General features: G+C 41.1%; 1 protein-coding gene and 1 long non-coding RNA gene across 2 annotated transcripts in view; one reads left to right on the forward strand and one right to left on the reverse strand.

Moving 5' to 3' along the window:
• Positions 1 to 15,173, forward strand: part of LOC138942032 (uncharacterized) — a 79,240-nt gene extending 64,067 nt beyond the window's left edge. The window contains exons 2-3 of the long non-coding RNA XR_011448241.1: positions 14,422 to 14,733; positions 14,868 to 15,173. This is a non-coding gene — a long non-coding RNA (uncharacterized lncRNA). The remainder of the gene's footprint in view (positions 1 to 14,421; positions 14,734 to 14,867) is intronic.
• Dpn (bHLH protein deadpan) lies at positions 14,378 to 19,214 on the reverse strand. The gene is made up of 3 exons (XM_070312062.1): positions 18,862 to 19,214; positions 18,580 to 18,672; positions 14,378 to 15,651 (listed from the first exon to the last, which is right to left on the reverse strand). The coding sequence occupies exons 1-3, from the start codon at positions 18,928 to 18,930 to the stop codon at positions 14,431 to 14,433; spliced, it is 1,383 nt and encodes a 460-aa protein (XP_070168163.1). The 5' UTR covers positions 18,931 to 19,214; the 3' UTR covers positions 14,378 to 14,430.
• Between the last annotated feature and the right edge of the window lie 513 nt (positions 19,215 to 19,727).

Consider the following 19,727-nt stretch of genomic DNA (forward strand, 5'->3'; position numbering starts at 1 on the left):
CCGTCCGAATTCGATGTCCATCCTCTCATTACATTAATGTGATCCTCTTGTTGTCGTAGTTCAACGCGCATCTCTTCATTAACCATCCTTATCAAGGCTAATTATAATGTGCTATCTCATCATCCGATCACATTAACTTATTTTATTTTTCATTACGTTATACATATACATACACATATATATATACACAAGGTGTAACTAAAATAAGAGGATAAACTTTGAGAGGGGCCAACTCCCTACACCAAACATGACAAAGACATGTTCACATCAACGTGTATCCGCAAACCCACTGTCACTGAGATACAACTCAAAATTTTTATAAATTCAATTCATTATTTACAATCCGAGCGATTACTTGTCGGTCCCTGTCTAACTTATCTATTTATTTCATCTATTTTCTTGTACAAGTATTGCGTAATGTATTGAAAATACAGAATAGTTGTACCCTATAAATTACAATAAATAGATCGAAGGCAAAATTTTGTATATCGAGAAACACTCGTTCTTTCAATTATCGCTCATTTATTTTGATAATTAGCGCAATGACAAACTATTCATTTCGTGAAAAGACAATACGTGATCTTCACGTATGGTCGCGCTAATGGCAATGATCGGGAGGCTGCAAGGCTCTACTCTACGAAGAATCTTATCCAGACCGACAGCGATCGAGCTATACAATTTTTGCTGCATTGTATCAACGACTTGCAGAGACTGGCACAGTAGCACGTTATAATAATAATAACACATATTAATAATAATAAAAATAATAATAAATATTACTCTTCCATTTTTCATTAATAAACATTTATTTCAGCTGTATCTCAGCAATAGTGCGATTGCGGATATATGTTGATATCAATTTTTTTTTATGTTTTCCTGGGGAGCTCGCCCCCGAAGTTGTCCCCTTATTTTATTTACATCCTATATATTGTATATATATATATATAAGATGTAACTAAAATAACGGGACAAACTTTGGGGGCGAGCTCCTTAAACCAAAATATGAAAAAAAGTATATTTAAGTTTCTTTATATTATGTTAAAATACATTTGAAACATCTCTTTCTTTTTCCATTATCGCGCGTCTCATCGTTCTCTACGTTTCACTTGTAGAGCTCTTGTTTTCTCTCCTTCAAACGCGCCATCACGTTTTGCGCGAAACCCACGCATTGCATTATAATAAGTTATTAAATCCGACTATAGACGAGCGGCGCGAGGAAAGAAGTAAAGACGCAATGGTTCGCAAGCGTTCGTTAGCGGAAGGCCAGTGGTGGAGCGGTACGTGTGGAGCGGCCGCTTGAAGGGGGAGGAGGGGAGGGGGAGGGGGGAAGAGGAAAGAGGTCCGAGGATGATTAAACCTCCCCCCTTCCCCTCCCCCCCCCTCCCTCCCGAGACGGTAATTTTTCATGTCCGATCATAAATTATCGGGCTGCACTGCCTCCGCATGCGAGAGACCGGTGTGTTACGAGTTACGAGAAAAATTTCAGCCGGTATTATAATTAGCTATGTTAATTATGCATTAATTTATTATCCAGAGCCGCGCGACGTTTTAATTATAATCTTGCCAGGGCCGCGGGGGCAGCTTGAAAAGTAGTTTGGTAGTTTCGAGCCGGCCGGCGTGTATTCACCCTTCCTTCCACCTACTTCTGGGTCCTCCTTCTTCGTCCGTCGTCGTCATCGTCGTCGTCAATGTCGTCGACGTTGTCGTCGTCGTTGTCGTCGTCGTCATCTTTACTCCCGTCGTTTTTCGCTCCTTTTCTCTTCTCTCTCTCTCCTTCTTCTTCTTTTTTTTTTTTCCACGGCGACCGCGCACAAATAATTTCATTCCAAAGCACGAAGTTAATTAGATTTCTTCGAGATCCAGTGCTGCTCCGTTGACTCGCCGAGGTTACGAAGGAAGAGTATTATTCTCGGACGCTTTATTTCGTCAACTGTGCAACTTTGTGCTAAAATATCGAGACCGAGATGCATCCTCGTTTTTATCTAGAGGGGAACAACGACTTTCGAAACTTTTCCTAATTATACTATCAAGAGTTGATCATCTTCGCAACAGACGAAGACCGCTATAATTTGATCCTTACAATTAGAATCTTCTCCTCTGACAAAGTTGGTTTATTAATTTTTATCGACATACTCTACCATAAACCGTTATAAATGTGCAATGCATCGCGGTATTACGAGCGGACCAAGTTCGTCTCCGATTCATTTAATTTTATATATAATGATGAATAAATATTTATTTCAGATAATTAATATCTCGCGAAGAGAAAATATAGTGCGGATACTATTGTACATTTATATATAAAATTATCTTTTCAATAGAGAGAACTGACTATCGTTGGTAAAAAAAAACGCAAACTAGCTATATATTATATTACAAACGCCCTTTTTTTCTTTATGTACGTATTTTTTTCAGGCGCGTTCAGAAGCGTTCGAGGGCTTTCAATTACGGTAAAATGCGCGGCGTGGGACGGGTTTGACGGGGAACAGGGCAAATTGGATTGCGCCGTACATAAGTATTTAACAAATGAAAATTGATTCTGACGCGGTGCCATTAATAACCACGAGGCGCATTGCGACCGTCATTTAATGAATGCAAGAACGCCGAAACCGGCGGAGCACTGTAGTGTATTTGTCATATTAGAGAAGTCAGGATAGACACCGCCCGTTAAAAGCACTTTACTGTTTCGCTAATTTCATTTATTAATACAATAATATGGTTGGGCCACTATTTAAATTCCGTCCAACGAGACACAGCCGCCGCCGGTTCCTCCATCAACCGAATTTCCACGATACCCGTTTTAATCCTGTTTTTCAAAGTAAACATCAATACCCAAAGTGCTTTCATAACGTTTACGCGTTTATCAGGCGCGGATACATATGATCGATCCGATAGATTGAATAATGCCGTCGATATAACGTTGTACGATTAACCGCCGCGCGTGTACAGCATTTATATTATATCTTGTTTAACTAATCTGATACGCATAACGCAAAAATATGTGGCAAGCAATGCGATTTTTCATCTCATTTCTATACTTCTCTTCCCTCTATTCTTTTTTTAAACATTTAAACTCTCCGTGTTTTGTCCATTTTTCATTAATATATCATCAGTTAAAAGAGAAATGGAACACAGTTTTATAAAATGAAAAAAAAAAAAAAAAAAAAATTTATGCAATTTTAACATAATATATAACCAACTATTATCAGCACATTTTTTGCCTTACAAAAATGTTTTATAGAATATAATTTTTCAAAATTATTACGTATGCAATGTCGTAATGATGGGAATGGCAACATATCATTTATCAAACTGATAAACTCGTAACAATGTATCATTTCTTTTTCTATTTATTAATATATCACCAATTATTATATATATATATGCAATTGTTTATTATTATTTCAGTAGATTAACGGGCCTACTGTATCCATAATGCGGATAATAATAAATGAATACGAAAGAAAAATTTACGTTATATTTTATTCATTCATATACGCGGCGTGTACATTTCGCGATACATGCGCATGTAACGGAGCTTTATCTGTCGATATGCGTTTACACAAAAGAGCACGATACAATTGCTATAGGCTGCGTAATTACGTTCACATGTTTTTTTTTTCCATGTATTATCTACGCAATATTTACATAAATCTTTCCCACGTAGAGCATAAATTGTAAATTGTAGGAAAGACAAATCTGATCTTTAATCCTCATTACTAGAATGAGAATTAGAAGCGCATACTATTTCAGATACTAACTAAATATTCGAGAATGAAGAAGGGGATGATAATTATCGTTGATTTTAATGTAACGTTTTCCGATACTGTAAAATAAATTTTAATCGCGCGCGAAAAATTACTTAGGAAAATCGGAAACAATCGATCACGCGAATCGAGATTCTTCGTGCGGTCGATGCGAGGAACCGCGGCGAACCGCGTGCGGTTTCTTGCTGGTTTACCGGCTATTTTTCGTGGCGTAGCGGCCCGGCACGGGCGAACGCACCGCAGATACGCGCGATATTTAATTTTCGTCCATTCCTGGCCCGTATTAACCGGATGCCTCGGTACTCTCGAAGCGACGTGAATCCGATTTGCGCCGAGTATCGCGACAAAGCGCATCCCCCGGGGGCAGGCACGGACGAAGCGCGGCGCGGAACTCGTCCGGGATAATAACGATTTGAGTAGACGGGACATAATGCTAATTCGCAATTTGCAATTCTTTTTACGCGTCTGCCTTCGCCCCTGCTCCCCGCGCCGCTACGGCCGACAGTCCGCGGACAGGACGGGACGAAAGGGGGAGAGGGACCTCCATTGGATTTCTTACTAACTATAACACCCGTACGACGCCTCTTGATTACAAATTGCTTATTATGCCGGTCGGGGGTCCGCGCTTGGTACCGATATTCGGTGGCCCTGCCCGTAATTTTCGATGCATAATTTATGGTCGATTTAATGAGCCGCGAAAAAGGAGTAAAGGGCCGCGGGGATTATTTTTAATTATCCGAAGGAGGCAGAGAGAAGAGCTGAAACGGGCTCCCCGCTTCTTCTTCTTCTTCTTATTCTTCTTCTTCTCTTCTTCTCTCGCATCTCTTTCTCTCCAATCTCCCGATACGCCATCCTTCGTTGCGTTCGATAATGCTTTATCGCCTGATGTTTCTAAAGTTGTACTAATTACGCGTAATATAATCGAAGCTCGGCGAGGTGCGAGCGAGAGACGTGATTTGAAAGATGAAACTGTTGATTATACGATCGGCAAAAATATAGGTTTATCGTTTGATCGTTCATTTTCGTTCCGGGTATATCAACGCGCAAAATTTATATAATATAGTGACGTAATGTCTATGTGTGTGTGTAACGGATAATTTATATGTGATTTATGCGCGTGTTATAATATATCGCAAATGAAATGAGTTAAACTCGAACATTTTCATCCATTATGCGCAAAGTTTTGATATCGCATTATGTAAAGTTATCCCGATAGATATAATCATTAATATATATATATATACGCGTTCTAGATCATTGTAATGTAACGTAATATTACAATCGGTAACCGTGTAATTGAAGATGCTGAATATTTCTGATTAAAATTTTTTCGCTTCTCTCCAATTGTCAAAAATATATTTGATCGCGCGGTCGAATTTGAGAAGAAGCGTCCTTTAAACGTATGGTAAAGTTATTCAATTGTTTCGCGAACGGAGGGTACACAAATGCGCATCCAGCTGTTTCCGCTTAAAAAGAAATCGGTGCGAGCCCGGACAATCGGCAAATCGGTATCAGCGACATCGCGGCGCATCCTCGCGGTGCATCCTCGCGTCGCCGCGGCCGTCGTCGAAATGCCCTCGCACGGCCCGGGGCTCCGATCATTTTTTTTTTTTTTTTTTCCCATCGACGTTACTGCACTTCTATTTTCATTCCGCCTCACGTTCCGGCGCGGAGGCCCGCTCGTGGTGGACGAGAAAAAATGCAGCCCCCGAACACGATTGATAGGTACAAGCACACACGCGCGACTACCACGGACGTGTGTACTACGTACAACGTTTCGCGCGCATCGCGCCCGGATCGCAGTACGCGAAAGGTGACAGAAAGAGAAGCGTCCATCGGTGTCCTTTGTCCTTTGACGGGGGAAGAGACCCGTTGGAAAGCGAGAAGCGAGATAGCGATGGATCGCGAGAAGGAGGGAGAGAGAGAAGGATGCAATGCGTAGCGCGCGCGCGCGAGCGTTTTAGCTACGCGATCGCTCTACCGCCAGCATCGTTATACCGATGGGACGTTGCTCCTGCAGACTACGTAGTGTCGGAGAGAGCTGTTTTAATGCCAAATGTGTTTGTCCCGATGCATCAACCACTTTTGTCCCGATCCCAAAACCCTCGCACCACCGGCCTCGTGGCCTGGTACGCGGTCGGCCTCCTCCTCCGTTCATCTCCCGGCGTTCTCTCATCCTCTCGCATCGCATGTATCGGCTCTATCTGTTCTCGCTTTTCTCTCGCTTTTCTCGAACCGAAACGCGAGCGTTGTATCGCGCGTCGCGCAAGAGCCCCGTGTGTCCGGTCGCGGAGATGAGAGTAACCGGCATCAAGTTTGCACGTTTCCCAATTGCTGTCCCTTTCTCGCCGACTCTCCTCACCCTCCTCGCGGCACGATCGCGCCTAGTCTGCGTGCTTTTTTAATGCTAAATGTAGCCTTTTGTTTGTGCGGGTATATGGGAGATTCGGGCGAGAGGTGGTCGCCCGGCCAGCGCTTTTTTCAAATGCTAAACCACCCATCCCGTGTGCCCGTGCTACGTGGCATCTACAGGGTTGCCCGGAACAAGTCAACGAACAAGACAGCTGCGTGGACCGGTGATCGGTGTCACCCGTCACCGTGGATGGTAGGCGCGATGGATGGAGAACGCTTCGACGTTGTAGAGTGCCAGGAATCTTGTAGCGTTTCAACCCGAATCGTTTCCGCATCACATGCGTGGATAAACACACGTATAAATATACACGTTTTAAATCGTAAATGACGTGATATGGCCAGGATATAGGTACTACTCGTATATCATACACGGAATTGCGAGAAACAAGAAGAAAAATAGTAATGAATCATGTAAACATCGTTTGGCAAAATTAATAATTATTATTAAAAAAATAAATAAGTTTCTTTAAATAACAACTCTCTTTAAATAAAATTCTCATTTGTAAAGAGATAATATTATTTCAAGGGAACAAAACGGCAATATATATATATATATATATATATATATATATTTTAAGAATATAATGTCAATCGATCAATTTTAGAATACTTTATCCTAGAATCTAATCGAGATAATCAATTCCAATTAATTTGATTAATATATCCGATTCTTGGTTAATTAATGTAAATAACACACGACTTCATTTATTAATGTTGTACACATATTGCATTCACTTTACTATAACAATATTATTGATTTAGACGATGGCTAGCTTTTTCCATCATCTCGTCACGTTTATGATTTCCATTCAATCAAGATGATTTCGACAACATTCGTCTGTCTCGTTCGCAACTGCTTCGCGAAAACAAAGATACAAGATCCGAAATAAAAATCGAGAGAAAAGAGCAGTCGCTCTTTCCTAGGAGGGTGCACTTAACGTGCCAAAAAAAGCCGCGGCGCTACAAGGGTTAATTTTTCCACGGGGCTTCCTCGCTGATCGAGGCGCCGCATGACCGCGTCGAAATTTCCTTCAAACGAACCGGCCCGACGAGCCGGTCGCCGGTCGCCGGTCACCGGTCGGCCGTCGCCTGTTGTATCGAGGAGCCACCGGGTACGTGAAAAGCTATAATGCCGCCGAAGCAGCGAGGAGCCAGATAGATCGTACTGTGTGGGTCTGTTTTTCGCACACCGACCGGCCATTCTTTTGTGCCGCCCGTTATTGGTATTGGTCAGTGCCCGTTTCATCCGCGATGCGGCGCCAGTATGTGAGGGTGTAATATTTTTTACTCTTTCCGAACGCCCTCGTACCCCTTCGTGCCCGCCCCCCGCCGATCGAGCGAACCCCGGCGCCCCCCTTATCCCCGAGCAGGCACCCTCGCCGAACCGTCGCATTCGTATGCGTGGGTTCGATGGGTATTGATATATTATTCCCAATAGTTCGCGCGCGCCTTCTCTTTCCCTCCGATCGCCTTCCCTCTCCTCTCTCCCTTCTATCCGTTTCTACCCTCCTTCCCCCCCCCCCACCCTCTTCCCCTCCTCGTCCCACCCTCGCGCCGCTACCGCTTTTTTTTTGGCTGGCGCTCCGCGTTTTTTTCAATTATAATTCTTTTTCGTATCCAATCAATCATTAGTATTTCCATTGTCCTTCGGTATTTTCATTTGGCGTCGCACTCGGAGCGAGATGAAACGACGCGGGGGATAGTTGTTTCAGTAGCACCCCCTCACCTCATTCTCAATCTCTCTCTCTCTCTCTCTCTCTCTCTCTCCCTCTCCCTCTTTCTCTGTCTGTTCCCCGCACGATGCTGCGCCTATCCTCCACGTCAGAGTCCCCCGTCGGCGCCCCCTTGTTCCCCGATATGTGTACGCCGTTGGTATAACGATGGCGTCGCCAGCAACGATTCGTTAATGCGATTGAATATTAATTCTCACTTTGTCGACGCCTCTTTTCCACTTTTGCGGGATTTTTTTCCCTCGCGGGATAGTCGGCCACGTCTGCCAGACGAACACCGCGGGTGACGTACATCCGTCAGCGCTGACACATCTCATTGACGGCTGAAATAATAGATGGCTTGCCTTCCGCCGTATCAGCGCGCGTTAACGATGTATATAATCCCTTTCCTCTATGCCTATGTCATCGTTCTCCCGAGAATGGTCGCATCACATCCGCGTTAAGAATCGAAGCGCACAAATGTTTGCATCGATTTTCGTAGAAATCACTTTTGTCCTTTCGTTACAGCTGAATTGTGTATAATTTCTTTTCGAATAATCGCGACCTCGCCCCGATATTTTTCTCGCCTTCGCGTCTCCAGTGGGTAAAGAGGGATTATTATAAATCTCGAATTGAGATTAATTTAAAAAATCTTGATATAGCACCAGCGTTTGAAATTTCTCATGTCACTCTAAAGCCTAATTTCTTAAAATTGATGAATTTCTTCTTTTATTCGCATTACTCGCTCTCGTTCCGATAAATATAGAGTTCTCGCGCAACGACTGTGAAATCGTGACATAACAATTTATACAGTAATGTTTAATAATGTTTTGAGTTTTATGTAAACAAATCTAAAACTTTTCATGAAACGAACATTTTTGATACATTTTTGTTTTCAAATGCATGTAAATTCTATTTACATATCGGGTCTTCACTTATTGACGTAATATTGTGTCCAGCGAGCGTATATTATTGCAAAATATATCGTAAAATATATACAATGGAAATTCACATGTGCAACAAGTATCCAGAGAGAGAGAGCGGTGCGGGGAAACGTCAATTTTCCATCTTCGGCTCCTCCAGGTGATTCGCAATCAACGACGAGAGTTAAGTGCGCGCTCGCGCAGCGAGTATAATGACTTGAAAAGTGTAACAGACTGTTTCAAACGCGGTCTCGCGTTATCAGCGGCCGCTTTAGCACCTGAAAATTGCCTCGCGCTTTTTTCACGCGCGACGCACTTAATAAAACATGCTCGCTTCTCCTGCTCCGCGGACCTCTCGCACCTATCCTTCTTCAACACGGCGTCCCCTCTCTCATTCATAGCATCCACGCCGGGGCTCGCGCACAGACACACACACACATATATACATACGCGCACCCACGCCTACCCACGCTTTACATTCCCATTCTATTTTCCTTTCTCTTTCTCCTTCTTCCTCTTGGTCACGCTTCAACACCTTTCCCTCATCCTCGTTTCTCTTCCGAGTTTTGTGGTAAACGAGTCTCTTTATCTTCCTTTCTCTCTCTCTCTCTCTCTCTCTTTTGCCAGGCGATCTCCCGACCTCTCCGTTCTGCCCTCCTAAAGGTTGTTACTACCGTTGTTTCCCTTCTCTATCGGATATACCACTTCTCGCTAGGGACAGTATCTCCTACTCGCTCGCTCAGTATACCACGCTGGTCGGGGAACTCCCGACCGCTTCAGAGACAGCCAAATAAATGTCCCTCCGACTACTTGCACCGACACTTCTCCGCTACGCTCAGCTAATTCGGCATCGTGTACCGTACAAAACTTCGTAACCGAAGCTTGTGCAAAGAATGTTTGGAAATTGGCCAATTAAATGCGCGATTTAATTTTACCCTCCACTTTTCTTTTTGGCACAATAATTATATGCTACAATAAATTAAATCAAATATGTAAGCTATACAAAATGCAGAGAAAAGAAAATTGTTTTTAATATAATTTGATTCGATTTCAATTTTATTTCAAATTAGACTTTATTAACTCTTTTTATTTAAGAATTTTGAGATATCGCAATATGCCATTCTTAAACGAAATTACATGAGAAATTTTGCCAAGATGGAATATATTTGTTGGCTCAATTTCCGCGGGTATAAATTTTTTTGCTCGTGATGCGTCTAATATATATCATCTAGTTTTATATAAATTTATTTTGATTATATATATATTGTATTATATACAGAGAGAGAGAGAGAGAGAGAGTATAATTCTTTTTCTTGCGTACAATAGTGCGATTAACAAACGCACGAAAAACACGCGGAAGATATTCTATAGATTTGAAAATGAATAAATCCTTATCGCGACACGTCGCAGGCCGACAATGCCCGATAAGCTCCGAATGAACTCGTTAATGCCGACATTCCTATTACGCTCACCAACTTTATTGGGTAAAAACGCTCTCCCTTCCGCTGTCATCGCACTCTTGTGCACGCGACAGTCGCGCACCGCGACCGGATATATGTACACACACGTGGGTATATAAACGCGAAAAGAAGGGAATACCGCGACGTTGGCCAGGCGCGCCGTGGCGCGGGTACTCTCTCCCGTTGGGCATGGATAAACGAGCGGAAAAATGGCGGGGTTTGGAAATGAGATTTGCTGGTAAACCGACAATTTATCGTAGGTATCTGCGAAAGCATCTCTTGACGTTCCTCTGACCAGAGTTATAATTAATACGCTCTCGTCACAGTTCGCCCGACCAATATTCCGTCGCGTCCACACACGTCCGCACAAACATACACGCGCACAGACGGGGCCGCACCACCCGGACACACCCCGTATACGCGTACACCGACGACGGGCGCGCGAATCTGTGTGGTCGCGCTCGCGCGCCGACGTGTAACCGGTTGTTGATTAAGTTTGAATGACTGATGCCGCAAAAACACATTAAAACTTGAATGAGTACAGATGAAAATTTAGTCGCTAGGAATCAAGAGACCGCAGAGGCAAATGGCCTGGCGGCCGCACATACGCGCGGACGGAACCTACTCTTCCTCTTCCTTCTCTTCCTCCATCTCCTCCTCCTGCCGCCCTTCGCGCGCCGTCACCTGACGCCGTGCCTCTCTCTCTTTCGCGATCGGATGCCCATCGAAATACAACTAAGCGAAAAACACTCGGCGATTGCTATATCCGCCGCCCGGAGGCCCTCGTGTCTGGTCGCATACCGCAACGGAAACAGCCCCGTTGGCTTTCGACGATCGTTTTTTCGTCCGATCGATGAGTCGGCTGACAAGATCCCGGCTAGTTGGACCGGGAACGACCGATTCGAACTTGATTCTAGTAATGGGGAAAATAGAACTGCGATCGCGCGACTAGTTCTCTCGTTGCTATCGCGGATTCGCGGTTGCTCTCTATGATTTATCGTTTCTTGACACTGTGTCGTACATTTGTACCATCTATCGTAGCGACGATAAATTATGGCATCCTCTCTGATTTCGCAACATTCTTGCGACACGCGCATGTACCAAGTGAAATATTCAATATTACTTTGAATGAGACCGTCGATTTCTCCCGACAAAAATTAACGCATACTGCTTCTTTGCTATTATATACTTTAATTGGACTGTGCCGTTCGATGTCCAAATGCGATCTTCGTTGAAACAAGATCATCCATTATCCATCATGCAACACGCGCTATCAATCTTCTATTCTCGCGACAAACATCCAAGCTGAGGTAAACGCGAAGCATTGGGTGCTGCGATCGAGCGATCTATGGACGATCAGCGGACGAGATTCACGGATTGCCGTAAAACAATTGAAGCAGAAGATTATCTCGACTTTGTCGTCTCGTAAATATCTCAAGATCAATGGAAAATCGCGAATCCACTTTAGCGAGCAGTCGCGAACGGAATGAGAATGGTCATCCATCAAGTGGCAGCGCGATTGCAACATACAGCAATAGCGGCGGCAGTGATTGTCGAAGAGAGATCCGCCAGAGAGAGAGAGAGAGAGAGAGAGAGATGATCGTTTCCTTAATAAAAATCGTCAACCAGATCGTAGCTCACATACTGATACCGGAGACCGCACTACTCCCCATCGGGGCCAATCAGAGGCTCCCATCGTCTTAATGTATTCAAATGTAAGCGGTAGCAGTGTTTATGCCTTGACATTGCAAATTGTAACGGCTGCGCTATAACTTATAGTAATCGCTGTACGCCGCAGTAATTATTTATACTTGTGATAAAGTGTATACAGGAGTTACTCATACACAGCCGAGCTTTATATATACCGGCGAATATATCGAAAAGGGGCGAATAGGACGCGATATTAAACCCGAATTTGAGCGGACGAATCGGCGACTTCGATGCCTCGCGCCAGTAGAACGGCACCATCAAGGATCGAAGAAAGAAACCGCGAGCGCAATGTATGTATCTACGCTTTTCTTTTCAATGACTTAATTGCGTTTTCTCTAACGACATAATGATTTTCGACGAAAGTAGCATCGTCTTCGTTCCATTGGTACCAAAAGTTAAACGAAATGTCTTGATTTTTATTACGATTTTAAATACGAGGTTCTACGATAATTATAATATTGACTCGAAAGAGACACGTGTATTAATATAGTAGTGTACCATATATGTATATTTTAATAATTAAAATCTTTCATATATTGTTTAAATACATTCTTTATTTAACTGTATATCGATACAGTTTTATTCCATTTTAAAAAGTAATTTTTGTGGCAAATTATATGAGATATATTTTTGTAATATGAATAATATTTGTGTTCCCATAATTTCACAAATATTTTTTGACAATTGCATCCGTGAAGAAAAAATTTGCAATCTCAAACATACAATGCTGCCATCTCACTCACAATGCTAGAACTTGTATAGGATTTCAATATGTTAAAATTGGCTATAAATAATGCTGCTACGTCACAACGACAACTACATATTTATGATTATTTAAGTCAGCCAGATAAAACAAATGTTAAATTCAAAATAATTTGTTAAATGTTGGGCAAAAATTTTTTGCATATTTTCATTATGCATTCTCGTTACGCGATTGAGACTAGGGTATTTATTATCGTCTGCGTGCACATCAGAAACTAATATTTTTAATTATAAACTCAAGCGTGCGTTATACGAGAATAAGATTAAGAGAGCTTAACAAAGTTCGCGATTTCTGTCGATAAATCAGTTCAAGCATTCAGTCGATGAAAACGCGGGTGGTTTTGCGGTGTAACAGGTGGTTGAAATTCTCATTCTCCACAGCTTTTTGCTCCTTTATCGGCAAAAAAGGAAAGAATAAGTTCCAGTTTATGAATCGGTGCGCGTTTAACGCTCCTTAAAAGGGTAAAGCGCCTCCGATGGCTCTCTCAGCGAGGAAAATTTCCGTGCTTTTACGAGATCTCTCGTGGAATATATTGGTAGAATATACGTGAGAGTCAGCTTTTTTGCGAGATAGAATTGTAACACTCGCGAGATTGGTTTGCGTTTGGCAAATTTATTTTTTATTTTGTCGATGCATATACATATAAAATCAATCGAAAATAAGTAACAAACACACACTGTGTCTTTCGCAAAGATTGTATATTTCAATGTTATATATATTTTCTATCACAAACTCGTAAATATTTACATACTATTTTAACACGTTGAATGCCACGACGGTCATCGATGGTGTCGTTGCACTGACACGTCGCATTAATATACGAATAAAATGTAACTAACGATATTTAGATAATTGAACATTGTGGATTGACACTGTGGATTAATAACAAATATATTTGTTGAAAATTACAGTAATTTTAAATTTCATATTTGTAATCTTTAATTTATTTTTTACACATTTAATCAAAATCCGCGTGGCAGTGAGCGTGTTAATTGACAATACTGACCACCGTTGATTATTGGAAATAATCACTTATATATAATATCATGTTTGATTTTTATGTGCGTGATAAAAATATAATTTATAATCAAAATACAGTGTTTAATTAATTAAATAAAAATAGACATATTTACAGGACTCTATTCACACATTACGCTTTCTGATCAACTTAATAAGAAGTCTTGTTTAACCTATTTAAAGCTTACGAGTCTTTATGAAATGGCGAGGATACAAAATAACAATGCATCAAATAATGCATTAGCAATCTTGCTCGAAAAAAAAAAATTATAATTAGTTTTCACGCTTTGGCACAAAACCGTACTATTATCGGTAATGACCTTATTTATCCTTCAACTAATTCTTAACATAACGGAACTAATCTTCAATGCTATATTTATAAAATATAGATCTAATATAATAAATATATAACACAATATCACGCAACAATCCTGCCATTAATTATTCGTGATTTATGTAAATCGTTAACAAATGTATGAGAAAATATGTAAAATAATACAATCAATGACATACTATCGTTAATCAATGTGTGCTTCGAAACTTGAAAACGTTAGGAGTTATAGATAAAAGAAATCCATCCAATTTCTCGTTCCTTGTATTAAATATTTATAAATTTCAATGTCGTTTAATTTTAGAATGCTCTTAATCTTTTATTTTCAGCAATAATAATCACCAAGGTCTCCACATATCGCCATTAGCACCGAACGGATCTGCCGGACTCATCGCGAACTTATCGGAATTTGAATTAGAATTTCGCGGGGCCTGGCAATTCTGATTTCGCGGCGAATCTTCGGCCGAAATCGCAACGGACTGCTCATTTGTGCTCTTCGGCGGGTCGGCATTATTCATCGAGGAGATCGAACTAGTGGGTTCCTGGTATCTCGGTCTCTTATCCGAAATCGCCAAAAGCCCGTCGGAATGACGTCTCTTGAGACCGTGTTTCTTGGACAGCGAGCTATTCGAAGCGCGATTGTAAGTTTTGTCTGTAATTACGGAAAGAGGTTGTCGCAGACTGTGTGCCGCGATGCTATTTATATTATGATTGACGTTCTCCGAATCTTCCGCTACATCTTTTTTCATTGCAATCTTATCGTCCACGATCCTAGGTTCCAAGAATGTTGCCGTCGGTGACTTTCGATCGCTAGTTGAGCTAATTTGCGGTTTTTGAGTTTCCGGGGAGGACGAGAAGCTCTTTGAAGATGACGCAGAACTCTGCTCTGGCAATTTGAATCGACGTTGCGGCTGATGATGATTAGGCGACGATACCTGTGGATGTTCCGAATGATGACCTTCGTCGCCGTAGCTGGACGTGGAGGTCGACGGACTCAGCAATGGGCTACGCGATCTCTGAACCGCGGTGAAAGCCGAGGATTGACCACCAGTTTTCGTAGACGAATCCGTAACCGGTGGAAAGAAAGGGAAATTGGCCGAGATGCCGGCGGATTGCGGCACTAAGAATGCTAATTCGCCATTCGGCAGTCGACTCGGGATCAATTGCACTCCGTTCGGTATCTGTATTCTTGCGCTACCATTGTTATTCTCATCCCCATTCTGGAAATCGCTCTGAAAGCCGACCTTTACCTCTGGATAGAGGCGCTCCGGCATGTAGGGTACGTAGTGACTGTAGAATGGAGTTATTTGCTGAAGATGGCCCACGCAGTTGTTCAAGTGTGATACCAATCGTTGCTTTACGGCGGGATCGACGTTCTCGAGACGGCTGACGTATCGCGATACTTCGGTGGCACATTCGGAAAATCCGGAACGGAATTTCGTTAACACCACCGGATCGTTGGAGACGGCCGTGCTCAAATGCTGTCGTTGCATCGTTTGTATATGCTTTACCGTCATTTCGAGGATATCGGCCTTTTCGAGCTTCGAGTGTCTAGTTGGCTGTAACGAGAAGAAGAAAAAAAAAACATGAAAATATCTATATAAATAATTAATAATGTAAAAAAAAATTGCATATATTTACTATTTTATTGACAAAGTACGAATAGTTGGGAAGAAATAATTTTCCATTTGAAAAGTTAGAAATCATAGCATACATCGGTACAGAGGAGAGCTCTACGTTATCTACACAAGTGAATTGGAAATACTGGTGAAAAGCAATATGGTAAGAGAAAGAATGGGATTTCTTCTTATTCGGACCATAGTAACTATCATCGCCCGCGGGAGTTTGCTTCTTGTCAGACAAGGGTTACTGATTCTCTATTGAAGAAATCTACAATGACGCGGCACGCCTACGTAATTGACTCGATATGATATGCTATCGTGATAACAGACTAGCAACCATGACAGCTAATGCGGCCTATTTCATAGTCAGCCTAAAGGCGAACAGCTCACATATTCATCTAGATTTGTTATTAAACCGTACGCACTAGATCATTTAGCCTGTTTCATTCAAATCACGTGTGAGTTGCTTGGGGATATTTACTTGTCGTAAACATATAAAATGCAATCTATTGCTGATCCATCAAAAAAATATGCATAAAATAATTTAAAAATTTTTTAATCTTATACACTTAAATAATTTGCCGATTACATAAGTACTTAATCTAATCGTGAGAAACTCGATTCAACTCTCACGAAAAAACATCACGAAGCAGGCTGTCGGATATCCTGACGGACGTGACCTTTCCCGAATCGAACTTATACTGTCGAAATTCCCAGCCCTTTAGCCACACCAAGAACTCAAGTATAGTATAGTTCCCTTTTCATGGGTCCATTGTGTTCTATTCTTCGAATCTTATCCTGTCGGATCATCCCAAAGTTCACATTTTTATAGTAAATTTGCGATTATTTGAAGAATAAGAGCGTGGGAGTCAGCACAGAATCGTTTATGCATCGTAGATCATAAAAAATTTTTGTAACTTTATAAAATAGCGATTTAATATTTTAGAGATATAAAGAAATAAAATATACAATAATACGATAAAATCTCAGTTATACAAACCGAGAATAAATGGTCTGCAAAGTGACATAAATAATATGTGAGATGAGAGAAAAATATCGCAGATATCGATTTTTTCGTGGTCGAATTTGACACCCGAACCCAAAAGCGGAGAAGCGGCACCTGTTAAGGGACGAAGAAAAAAGAAAAGCAAAGGCGTTGCGCATCTCCCCTTTTTTTTCGCCGATCCGCACCATCGTCGCGGATCGGAGCTGGATCCTTAAAGATGATACGGTCAACAAAGAGAGAGGCAGCAACCTGAGATGAGATTTTTCTTTTTCTTCGTAATAATTATTTCGAGGTTCCCACGAGCGTGCGGGGGGCGTTTCGTACGGACGAACGGGACGGACACACCGGAGCGAGCAGGTAGCGGAAGTCATCTGGACGAGAGTAAAAGAGAGAGAGAGAGAGAGAGAATGGTGAGAGCGTCTTGCCTTGTTATACGCCGGTTTGAGAAATCAATCTCACTATATTCTATTACGTAGCGCAGAATCCTCGATCCGTGAAAGAAGCGTGATAAAATCTTAATTAATTAATCGATATCCAATTCATCCAACTTTCTTTATAGTTTTTTTTTTTTTTTTTCCGTTTCACTCGCAATTCAATATCACGCATACGTCAAACTTGCTCAATCATATTTAAATGTATCATACGTTTGTGCCAATCTTTTTATATCGACAATTTTCATATTTGAAAAAACATCAAGCTTTACTTTCAAAATAAAAAATCGCCATTGATCCGTGACAATGTTGAAAAAGGACAAATGTGATCCCGGAAGTTGCGGAACTCGGTAAATTAATTTTAAATGGGCGCGATAATTGAAGGTTCTCTTAAATATTTCTCGGTCGCTTCGTTTAACCGGTTCGAGTGCCATTGTAAAATCTGTAGAGCAGATTTTATATATACGCCGGTATAGGGATCCAGTCCCATCCGTTCCCACGCGAAGGCATCTCTAAAATACTAAAACAAAACCTATCCCTCCTGCCTCTCCTCTCCCCTCGCCTTCCTCCCCCCCCCCCTTCCACATACACCTCGTTACGTCCAATGCTTCAGTCTAAAACAGATCCTGTCGCAGAGGATGCCGAGGGAAAAAAAGGGGGTCCATAGTGGACAACCTGATCAAATACGTCCAATATACATCCGTTATGACAACTTCCGCTATCGCATACAATGATCAGTTAGTTCTGCATACGCGAGCTCTACATATACTTTCGTAAGAAAAATTATATTTTTAAAATATTGAGATCGATAGAGAGAGAGAGAGAGAGAGAGAAATCCATATTTTTTTTTAAAAACTAATTTTTTTTTTTTTTTTTTTTTTAGCTTAGATGGGGAATCTTGCAATTAACTTGACCACGTGGCCGGGGCAAATTAGAGAAGATAATCAAGATAATGAAAATTTTAAAGATAATGATACGTTGTAAATGTTAAGTGAAAACGTTCGTGAGCGTCCTTCAAGCGCAATCAAAGTAGCATATTTTTTTGTGTTATCTCTCGTAAAGCGGATCGCGTCTCTAGATAAACATTATAGAAGTCACGTACTTTTACGAAAAGTTTTATTACGATACCAGCAATGTAGTTCTCACGAAAGCAAACAAAAATCATTCGTACACTGACTCGTATACAATTTTGTACTGTCATATGGACCCTTCGCTGATATAATTGTTTATCACGAATCTTACTCGTACGTTAAATAATTTAGATACGTTTAAAAGCTAGAAGAATATTAATATCTAGTGCTACGGAATAATTCTGGTTAACTTGTCGTTTCCTTCGATTATATTTTACGTCCTACGTCATAAAAGGTAGTAGATAATAAATAATAGCTTTTATATCTTACTACGAAGGTTATCAAAGATATGACTTACATCTTTTTCGTTAACGAGTATGAAACTCTTCAGTTCATCGAGATATTGATTTATTCGAGCGCGCCGTCGTTTTTCCATAATCGGTTTGTTGCTCTGAAATTTAATTAAGATTTTTCAAAAAAACTAATTGATAATTTCTTTAATTATCATGCTATATTAATTTTAAAAAGAAACGCATCAATATATCAGTATATTATTAATTCTTCTTTCTCGACATGACAAATTTTTTTATGCAACAATAGTACCATCAATGACATACAAAATAATTCATAAATTCATTACCCTCCTCAGTTCCGCTTTCGTCATCCCCGATTGCGTCTGAGACTCGAATTCCTCCTCGCTGTTCAACATTTTATAGTTATAGTAATCCACCACTTAGGCAAGCTTTCTGACTATCATGACTTTTGCTCGAGCCGCGAACACACTTTATCAATAATCAATTGCTAATCTTGATAATTATCGTGATTGATTAGTTTTGCATCGCACGAAACATCAAAGTCGAAAGATCGCACTGAGGAACACAGAGAGATTCAAACTCGATGACGTGCTTGATCAGCGTTACAAACATTCAAATACGAAAATTTTACATGAAACCCGGGAAGTCCATCGTTACCGATGGACGTCCCGCTTGGGGTGTTGAGGGTAACTGTTTGACGTTTTCGATTTCGAAGACCGCATGCCGATGTACCCGTATACTCGTGGAGTGGGGCAAAATGCGTGCCGGAGTGGGGTCTTGGGTACCCTAAAGGTGGGGAGGTCCTCGGCCCTTCTGAGACCTGTTGATGTGTGGGAATTCACGCCGTCTGCAGAATATACCTCGTGCAACATAGTCACTTAAATTTAGGCTGCATCCTGTCAAGATAATATCGAAAGCAATTAAGACGATTCACAATGAAACAAGGGATACATTTAATTTATTTTTTTATTGATATTTCAATTAATCTTGTCATTTTTATCCTTTGTAAATAGATAACGATTCATTCTTTTGTATATCATGTAATTTCCACCTTTTCTTTCTAAAATAAAAAAAAAATAATAATAAAAAAAAATGATATACGTTACATTTCTTACGTTTATTATATTTTAAAAACAGATGCAAAGACAGACATTTTTCTATTAACGATGGCGTGTAAAATTCTAATGCTAAA

Source organism: Polyergus mexicanus, unplaced genomic scaffold (genome assembly GCF_030449975.1).
Source record: "Polyergus mexicanus isolate NDT 795.1 unplaced genomic scaffold, iyPolMexi1.0 SCAF_21, whole genome shotgun sequence".
NCBI lineage: Eukaryota > Metazoa > Arthropoda > Insecta > Hymenoptera > Formicidae > Polyergus > Polyergus mexicanus.

Bases quoted from the DNA above. Each gene is read 5' to 3' on its own strand.
- Dpn (XM_070312062.1), bottom strand. From the start codon at position 18,930: ATGTTGAACAGCGAGGAGGAATTCGAGTCTCAGACGCAATCGGGGATG. The intron at 18,673-18,861 runs GTAATGAATTTA...ATTAAATTTCAG, and splicing joins CGAAAGCGGAACTGAGGAGG to AGCAACAAACCGATTATGGA. The intron at 15,652-18,579 runs GTAAGTCATATC...TTCTCGTTACAG, and splicing joins TACTCGTTAACGAAAAAGAT to CCAACTAGACACTCGAAGCT.